This window comes from Chiloscyllium plagiosum, chromosome 27 (genome assembly GCF_004010195.1).
Source record: "Chiloscyllium plagiosum isolate BGI_BamShark_2017 chromosome 27, ASM401019v2, whole genome shotgun sequence".
Lineage (NCBI taxonomy): Eukaryota > Metazoa > Chordata > Chondrichthyes > Orectolobiformes > Hemiscylliidae > Chiloscyllium > Chiloscyllium plagiosum.
The window spans coordinates 13,383,423-13,393,364 of NC_057736.1; the positions used below are offsets into that span (position 1 = coordinate 13,383,423).

Consider the following 9,942-nt stretch of genomic DNA (forward strand, 5'->3'; position numbering starts at 1 on the left):
CCCGCCTCAGGCGACTGACTGTGTGGAGTTTGCACATTCTCCCCGTGTCTGCGTGGGTTTCCTCCGGGTGCTCCGGTTTCCTCCAACAAAAAAAAAAATGTGCAGGTTAGGTGAATTGGCCATGCTAAATTGCACATAGTGTTAGGTGAAGGGGTAAATGTAGGCGAATGGGTCTGGGTGGGTTACGCTTCGGCGGGTTGGTGTGGACTTGTTGGGCCGAAGGGCCTGTTTTCACACTGTAATTAATCTAATCTAATCTAAATTGTATTTCCTTCAAAATATAATGGCACCAACTACCTTTGACATACATTATTTCTGGGATTACCTTAAATCAAATTAATTAGACTTCCTGCTTTGTCTGCACAAACAAATGGATGGCTAACTAGGATAAATGTATTTTTTTTTCTGAAGCTAGTCTGTACTACATGCTGTATATAAAGTAAAATATAAACATGTAAGTAGAATATCATACAAATGGCAAACAATAGGCTACAGTAATATCATGCACATTCATCATGACCAGGTTCATAATTACAAGGTGTAGCATACTCCAATTATCAAATTAATGTTCTTCTGACTTACCATGGTGCATAAAACTCCACCAACCAGAGTTCATCACTTTCAATTACTTCTCTGTTGAAGTTACTTTGTGTTAGTTCCACGACATCATCACTTGCCGAGTAAAGAGCACTGACTGTAACCAGCAAAGACCCAAAAATACCTGCAAAAGCAAAACAGGACACCAGTGTTAGATTCAGAATCTTGATACTGCAGATAGAGATGGAACAAAAGATGTCCATAGAATTTTTAACATTTTAAACATATTTATCCAAAAGCTCAATCCTTGCATAATTCAGTATAACAAATGCTAATGAAAAGTCTTAGACAACACTAAAAGTCATCTAACTTCTTCAGGTTTTGTAAGCCTCAAAGAGAAGCCCCAAGGTTGTGTGCTGGAAGACTGGAGGTTGGCTAACATGGTGCCACTCTTTAAGAAGGGTGGTAAGGACAAGCCAGGGAACTATAGGCCAGTGAGCCTGGCGTTGGTGGTGGGCAAGTTGTTGGAGGGAATCCTGAGGGACAGGATGTACATGTATTTGGAAAGGCAAGGACTGATTAGGGATAGTCAACATGGTTTTGTGCATGGGAAATCATGTCTCACAAACTTGACTGAGTTTTCTGAGGAAGTAACAAAGAGAATTGATGGGCAGAGCGATGGATGTGATCTATATGGACTTCAGTAAGGCGCTTGACAAGTATCGGAGCTGGGTCTGCTACTTTTTGTCATTTACATAAATGATTTGGATGCGAACATAAGGGGTACAGTTAGTATGTTTGCAGATTACACCAAAATTGGAGGTGTAATGGACAGTGAAGAGGGTTACCTCAGATTACAACAGGATCTTGATCTGATGGGCCAACGGGCTGAGAAGTGGTAAATGGAGTTTAATTCAGATAAATGCGAGGTGCTGCATTTTGGGAAATCAATTCTTAGCAGGACTTATACACCTAATGGTAAGGTCCGAGGGAATGTTGCTGAACAAAGACCTTGGAATGCAGGTTCATAGCTCGTTGAGACGCAAGTAGATAGGATAGTGAAGGCTGCGTTTGGTATGCTTTCCTTTATTGGTCAGAGTATTGAGTACAGGAGTTGGCAGGTCATGTTGCGGCTGTACAGGACATCGGTTAGGCCACTGTTGGAATATTGCGTGCAATTCTGGTCTCCTTCCTATCGGAAAGATGTTGTGAAACTTGAAAGGGTTCAGAAAAGATTTACGAGGAAGTTGCCAGGGTTGGAGGGAGGATTTGAGCTATAGGGAGGGGCTGAACAGGCTGGGGCTATTTTCCCTGGAGCATCAGAGGCTGAGGGGTGACCTTATAGAGATTTACAAAATTATATGGGACATTGATAGGGTAAATAGGCAAAGTCTTTTCCCTGGGGTCAGGAAGTCCAGAACTAGAGGGCATAGGTTTAGGGGGAAACATAAAAGAGATCTACGGGGCAACTTTTTCACACAGAGGGTGGTACGTGTATGGAATGAGCTGCCAGAGGAAGTGGTGGAGGCTGGTACAATTTCAACATTTAAGAGGCATTTGGATGGGTATATGAATAGGAAGGGTTTGGAGGGATATGGGCCAGGTGCTGGCTGGTGGACTAGATTGGATTGTGATATCTGGTCAGCATGGATGGGTTGGACCGAAGGGTCTGTTTCCATGCTGTACATCTCTATGACTCTACAATGCCTTACTGACCAATGCATTTTAAAAAGGATATATTTCTTTAGGTATTAATCTCAATTGACAACCAATAAAGTTCCTAGTGAGGTTTCTACTGTTAATGTAAACTCAACAGGATTATTTAACAGTTAAAATTAAACACATGCGGCACAATGCTGATAGTTCAACTGGCTCTGGCTCTGTCTATTGTGACTACATCTTTTTTCATCCACAAAAATATTCTTCCTTCCTCTGTACACCTAAACCAGGCCTAAATTCAAAACGTATGTACAACATAACTGTTAGAAAGTTTAACCATTTGAGTAAATTGCAAAACAAATCTAGTCACAATTTTTGATTGAAAAATTATCCTGATTAAAGAGTGCAACTGGAGTAACCCAGGCTAAAGTTCTGAATTAACTTTTGATGTAATTAAAAGTTCATCTTCGAGCAATCATGCAATAACTGCTGATCTGGTTCACTCATGTCATTTAGGTTGTATTCCCTTCAACAGACCTTGTACGTAAATTAATCACTTGATTATATGATTTAATGACAGTGGCTAACAGATGAAAATAAGTGATGGGAGAAAACAAAAATGTTCAGTTGTGTGTAAGAGCACTTCTTGATGAAAACATGCACCGTTCTTACTTGGCGAGCCTCCATGCGATTCTAGACCCACAGCAACACAGCTAACCCAATCACCATCTGGGCAACTGGGGATGATTAATAAGTGCTGGCCTATCTAGTGACACAAGCCCCAGTGATTTTTTGATTCATTTTATCAACATTAAAAAAACCAAGTGATATTAGCCAATATCAAAATGTTGCTCCCATCCTTTGTGATTACTCCACAAATTAGCACAATCTCAGTTTTCTTCTGGTGATACAAAATAAAATAAACCTAAGATTTTGTATCAAGTTTCATGGTCATTTTAGTATCTAGTAACTGCTTCAAATGCATGTTAGCTTGTAGTTCCAAAAGCAAGGTTTTAACAAGGTTCAAGAGTACTATCACTGAAGAGATTCACAAAAATTTATTTAACAAGTTCGGAGTATAAGCAAAAAAAGCAAACCCCGTTTAAACCCCGAGAGTGGAGGTTGGGTTGGTGGGGGGTGTGGACCTGACAAGGGAGTCAGAGGGAGTGTTCTTTTCGGAACGCTGATAGGGGAGGGGAGGGAAATATATCCCTGGTGGTGGGGTCCGTTTGGAGGTGGCGGAAATGACGACGGATGATAAGATGTATATGGAGGTTGGTGGGGTGGTAGGTGAGGACCAGTGGAGTTCTGTCCTGATGGCGGTTGGAGGGGCCTAACACACCACCAACCTCCATATACAGCATATCATCCGCCGTCATTTCCGCCACCTCCAAACGGACCCCTCCACCAGGGATATATTTCCCTCCTTCACCTGCACCTCCACACACATCATTTATTGCATCCACTGCACCCGATATGGCCTCCTCTATATTGGGGAGACAGGCCGCCTACTTGCGGAACGTTTCAGAGAACACCTCTGGGACACCCGGACCAACAACCCAACCACCCCGTGGCTCAACACTTCAACTCCCCCTCCCACTCCATCAAGAACATGCAGGTCCTTGGACTCCTCCATCACCAAACCATAACAACACGACGGTTGGAGGAAGAACGCCTCATCTTCCGCCTAGGAACCCTCCAACCACAAGGGATGAACTCATTTCTCCAGTTTCATTTCCACTCCCCCCCACCTTGTCTCGGTCAAATCCATCGATCTCAGCACCGCCTTCCTAACCTGCAATCTTCTTCCTGACCTCTCCACCCCCACCCCAGCCTATCACCCTCACCTTAACCTCCTTCCACCTATCTTTCCAACACCCCTCCCCCAAGTCACTCCTCCCTACCTTTTATCTTAGCCTGCTGGACACACTTTCCTCATTCCTGAAGGGCTTATGCCCAAAACGTCGATTCTCCTGTTCCTTGGATGCTGCCTGACCTTCTGCGCTTTTCCAGCAACACATTTTCAGCTACATCCTTCAAACCTCAAGATTTTGATATATGTTCGATTCACCTTTATTACTTGGGCCCACTGAGATTTTCTTGACCTATCGGCGTTACCAGACAGACAGATTTAATAGCATTACTCAAATCAGGCAAGACGGCCTTCCCATGTATTCACTGGGGAAAAACAGCTCGGATACAAAGTCTGAGTGCCATGGGATGTCACTGCCTTTCCCTTCCCAGAGATTCTCGTCCTTTACGATGTACAAGATAGAGTGGGAGACACTCACCAAGTACACGAAGCAGACCCGTCTCCCTGCTCCTGGGCTTCATAGTTAGCACCGAAGTGATCCGGCTGCGCTGGTCCGTGAAAGAAGTCGGTAAACTGGGGCTTAGGCCCTCGTTCAGTCAGCGAGTGCTGGCGGCGGTCTCCGGCCAGTCGGTTAGTCCCTGCCTCACGGGCGCTCTCTAGCCAGTCCCTATGGGCAGTCTCTCGGACAGCTGCCTCCGGCCGGCCAGCCAGTCAGTTAAATCTCCTCTCACTTGTGGTCAGACTTTCGGGCAGCTGCCTCTGACTAGGCGGCAAATCCCTGCTCACGGATGGTCAAGTCCCTCCGGCCCGTGCCTAATCAGTTTCTTTACTGGTCACGCTCAGCAGCGCGCGCGACCGCTCCTGCCGTGGCCGCTGCCCATTGGCTACTGCTCCTTTGTGACTTCAGCTCGGCTTCTGCAGACTTGACCAATCAAGAATCGGACACGTGTCAGCAGCAGCGGCGCTCCTGGCAGAGTAGAGCAATGCAAGAGGTGGAAGGGGAATATTAGGAGAGATGGAAATAGTTGGTCGTGAGATTGAGAGAAGGAGGTTGGAGAGAAATAGAGTAGGAGAGATAGAGTGGACAGCTCGAGAGACAAAGCAGGATAAAGATAGAGAGAAATATACACAATTGGAGAATGGGAGAGATATAAACAGTAGAAGATAGAGAGATGGACAGCAAAAGTACTAGGGAGAGAGAATAAGAGGAAGAGATAGAGAAAAACAGGGTGGGAGGGTAAGAAAAAGACCTGTTAGAATCTCTTATAAAAGATGTAATACCACAGCATTTAGAAATACATAATATGATCATTATGCTGGACAAATGTATTAGAATTCTTTGAGGAAGTAACAAGCAGGATAGATGAAGGGAAAGCAGTGAATGTAATGGATTTTGATTTTCAGGTGCTTTTTAAGGTACCATATGTTGGCTTACTTAAGAAGAAACCATAGTTTGGAGGTAGTATAATAACATGAGCTCTAACATTTTCCCGAAAAGAGATGTTAAGCTTAATGACCTTAAGTTATCTTATTTTGTCTCCTCCCCTTTAAAATAAAGATGTTACGTTGGCAGTATTATAATTCTCTGGCACCTTTCCAGAACTCCAGGATCCTTGGAAGATTGCAACCAGTACTTGCACTATGTTTGTAGCTACTTATTTTAATATCCTATGATGCAATCCATCAGATCCAGGGGACTTATTGGTTTTTAGCCCCATTACTTTCCCTAATCCTTTTTCTCAAATGATAGTTATAGTATTTATTTCCTCTCCTCCTTTTGCCCCTTATTTAGTATTTTGGAATAGTATTAGCATCTGTGCAGACTGATGCAATGTATTTATCACTCCTCTGCATTTCCATGGTTCCTTATTATTTGCTTAGCATCATTTTCAACAGCATTTATGTTCTCTTTGGCCTGTCTCTTCCTTTATATAGATTTAAAGTTTTTGCTGTTCTTTTTGATATTATGTGCAAGTTTACCTTCAAAGATTATCTTCATTATTTTGTTCATTATCTTTTGTCAGTTTTAAAACTTACCCAATCCTCCGGCTTTCTACTAATCGTTACCACATCGTGTGTTGTTTCTTTCAACTGGATGCTGATTAACCATGGTCAACTTATCCCTTCTTGAATTCTCCTTTCTCACTGAATATATTTTTCTTGTGAATAATAAACTATTTTCTTAAATGTATGTCATTGTTCCTCATTCCTCTGACCTGCTTCTGCAGCCATAGTACTGAACTTACAATGACCGGTACAGTTCAGTTTTTGGTCAATGGAACCCCCCAGGAGATTGATACTGGAGGATTCAATGATGGCCATACCATTGTATGCCAAAAGGATGATATTGAAGATGGTAATTGCCTGACACCTATGTGGCACAAATATTATTTGCCAGGTGCCGGCCTAAGCCGACTTATTATCTGGATCTTGCTGCATTTGGCTGTATCAGTATCTGAGAAGTCATGAAAGGTGCTGAATATTTTGCAACTGGTAGCGTGTACCTCCATTTATTACCTTAGGATGGAGGGCAAATCATTGAAGTAGTACAGATCATTGGGCCAAGGACATAACCCAAAGAAAATCCTGCAAAGATGTCCTGAAGCTGCGATGACTGATCTCCAACACCAAAATCATCTTCCTTTGTGCCAGGTATGACACTTAACTAATGGAGAGTTTTACCTCTGATTTCTATTTACTCCAATTTTGCTAGAACTCTTTGATGCTGGACTTGGTCAAATGTAGCTTTCATGTCACTCTCACCTCACCTCTGGAATTCAGCTCTTTTGATCCATGTTTGAATGAAGGCTGTAATGACGTCAGGAGCTGAGTGGCTCTGACAGAACCCAGACTGAGCATCACTGAGTAAGTGTAGATCAAAATAGCCTATATGGATGAACCTACCATCACTTTACTGATGATCGAGAGTGTACAATTGTGGTGGTATTTGGCCGGATCGAATTTCTCCTGCTTTTTATGTATAGGACATATCTGAACAATTTTCCACATGGTCTGGTAGATTCAGTGCTGCAGCTTACTAGAACAGCTTGGCTAGTGACACAGCAAATTCTGGGGCATGAGTCTTTGGTACCACTGGGATGTTGTCATAGGTGGATAGCTTTGTGGTACCCAGCACTTCCAACTGTTTCTTGACATCACTCGGATTGAATCAAATTAGCTGAAGTCTGGCATCTGTAATGGTGGCGACATCACAGTTTTTCTAACCTGAATTATCCCTCTCAAACTGAATGTGATGCTATGTACAATGTAAAACTGGAAGACAATGGTAGCATCATTAGAGTCAGCATTGACTTATAACAGGAAATTGTCATGTTTGACAATTCTACTGAAATTCTTCCAGGACGTCACTAATAGAATTGAAGAGCTCTGCTACACCCTCCGTGCACCTCTTTTTCACCTCTCTTTCTCATTTTCCTCCTTTAAGATGCACCTTAAAATATTTTTGATCGTGCTTTTGATAATCAGACCTGATATTTCCTAATGTGACTATTTCAAGCCTGAAGAAGGGCTTATGCCCGAAACGTCGATTCTCCTGTTCCCTGGATGCTGCCTGACCTGCTTGGCTTTTCCAGCAACACATTTCCAGCTCTGATCTCCAGCATCTGCAGACCTCACTTTCTCCTCACTATTTCATTTTACTGTTCCTGAACTGGGATGCTTTATTTTATTAAACTTGCTATTTAAATGTAAGTTTCATTTATTCCTTCTTAATTACTTTTTTTTAGTAGGAGGTTCCATGTTCTTTTCACACTTTTTGTTGATTAGCTTCTGACTATATTATACTTGCGGCCTAATTAATCAGAAAATGTTGGAAATATTCCATGGATTAGCCAGGAGCGATGTGGGAGAAGCAGAGATTAGCTTTCAGGTCATAGCCTTTGTTCAGAATTGGAAAAAAATATTTGCATACTTATCAATTAGGCAAGAACAAAAAGATAGGGAAAGCGGTTAAGTGGGGAAGAAAGCACAAAAGCAGTGATGTTGCAGTGAGGTGAAAGAGAGGTGTGAGAGAGAGAGAGATTAAATGACAAAAGAAATGATGATACAATGAAAAATGAGGTGAAAATGACAAGTAACGAAGTAAAATAATAGTATTTGATTTGTGTAGCACTTTTCACAGCAATCTTTCAAGCTTGTACTTCCAAATAAACATGTTGGACTATAACATGGCCTTTTGTCATTTTTAACTTCAAACAGAAATATGACCAGGTAATCTGTCTTGAATACTATAAGAGATCAGAACCTTAAAGTGTTTATAGACATTTTCACTTTTAATTCCAACTTTAAAAAAACAGTACGGCACTGCTAAAAGAAAATAAAACAAGCAGGAGGCTGGAAGAATTCAATGTTCAGTCCTTAGGGCTGTAGGCTGCACAGGCGGAAGATGAGGTGTTCTTTCTACAATTTGTGGTCTGATTCATTCTGGCAATGAATGAGGCCAAAGATGGTCAAGTTGGAGGGAGAATGGGGATGAGAACTGAAATGGGTGGATAGGGTTAGGATTAGTCTTCTGCCTGGCAGCCTACAGCCCAGAAGACATTGGGTTCTCCAATTTCAAATAACCTTCCTTCCCATCCCCGGACTCCCTTTCCAGTGCCTCCTCCTCTCTTCCATTCTTCTGACCAGCCCTTCCTTCCAGCTACCAACCAGATTAATTCCTCCCATCGACCAACCAGGCCACACCCTCTACCTGTGTTCAACCATCACCACCTTACCACTCCGCGCCGCTCCCTATCCAAACCCACTCCCCCTTTATCTGCAGCTCCCCTTATGCCTACTCCCAGTTCTGAAAAAGGGTTACACCCAAAACATTGGCTTCTTCAACTTCTGATGCTGCCTGCCTTGCAGTGTTCTCCCAGCCTCCTGCTTGTCTGCTGTGTTATACAGTCATCGAGTCATAGAAATGTACAGCACGGAAACAGACCCTTCGGTCCAACTCGTCCATGCTGACCAGATATCCCAATCCAATCTAGTTCCCACCTGCCAGCACCCGGCCCATATCCCTCCAAACCCTTCCTATTCATATACCCATCCAAATGCCTTTTAAATGTTGCAATTGTACCAGCCTCCACCACTTCCTTTGGCAGCTCATTCCATACACGTACCAACCTCTGAGTGAAAAGGTTGCCTCTTAGGTCTCTTTTATATCTTTCCCCTCTCACCCTAAACCTATGCCCTCTAGTTCTGGACTCCCCGACCTCAGGGAAAAGACTGAAAAAAGTGCTGCTGGAAAAGTGCAGCAGGTCAGGCAACATCCAAGGAGCAGGAGAATCGACGTTTCGGGCATAAGCCCTTCTTCAGGAATGAGGAAGGTGTGCCAAGCAGGCTAAAATAAAAGGTAGGGAGGAGGGACTTGGGGGAGGGGTGTTGGGAATGCGATAGGTGGAAGGAGGTTAAGGTGAGGGTGATAGGCTGGAGAGGGGGTGGGGGCGGAGAGGTTGGGAAGAAGATTGCAGGTCAAGAAGGCGGTGCTGAGTCAGAGGGTTGGGATTGAGATAAGGTGGGGGGAGGGGAAATCTGCATTCATCCCTTGTGGTTGGAGGGTTCCTAGGCGGAAGATGAGGCGCTCTTCCTCCAAGCAATGTGTTGCCATGGTCTGGCGATGGAGGAAGCCAAGGACCTGCATGTCCTTGGCGGAGTGGGAGGGGGAGTTAAAGTGTTCAGCCACGGGGCGATTGGGTTGGTTGGTGCGGGTGTCCCAGAGGTGTTCTCTGAAACGTTCCGCAAGTAGGCGGCCTGTCTCCCCAATGTAGAGGAGGCCACATCGGGTGCAGCGGAGGTAGTAAATGATGTGTGTGGAGGTGCAGGTGAATTTGTGATGGATATGGAAGGATCCCTTGGGGCCTTGGAGGGAAGAGAGGAGGAAGGTGTGGGCGCAAGTTTTGCATTTCTTGCGGTTGCAAGGGAAGGTG

At 43.8% G+C, this 9,942-nt stretch overlaps 1 protein-coding gene across 1 annotated transcript in view; it reads right to left on the minus strand.

Annotated features, from left to right (window-relative positions):
* pdia6 (protein disulfide isomerase family A, member 6) overlaps positions 1–4,901 on the minus strand; it is a 21,610-nt gene extending 16,709 nt beyond the window's left edge. Inside the window, exons 1-2 of the mRNA XM_043717444.1 lie at positions 4,488–4,901; positions 583–721 (exon numbers count right to left, since the gene is read on the minus strand). Coding sequence (XP_043573379.1) covers positions 583–721; positions 4,488–4,530 — 182 coding nt within the window. The 5' untranslated portion in view covers positions 4,531–4,901. The remainder of the gene's footprint in view (positions 1–582; positions 722–4,487) is intronic.
* Between the last annotated feature and the right edge of the window lie 5,041 nt (positions 4,902–9,942).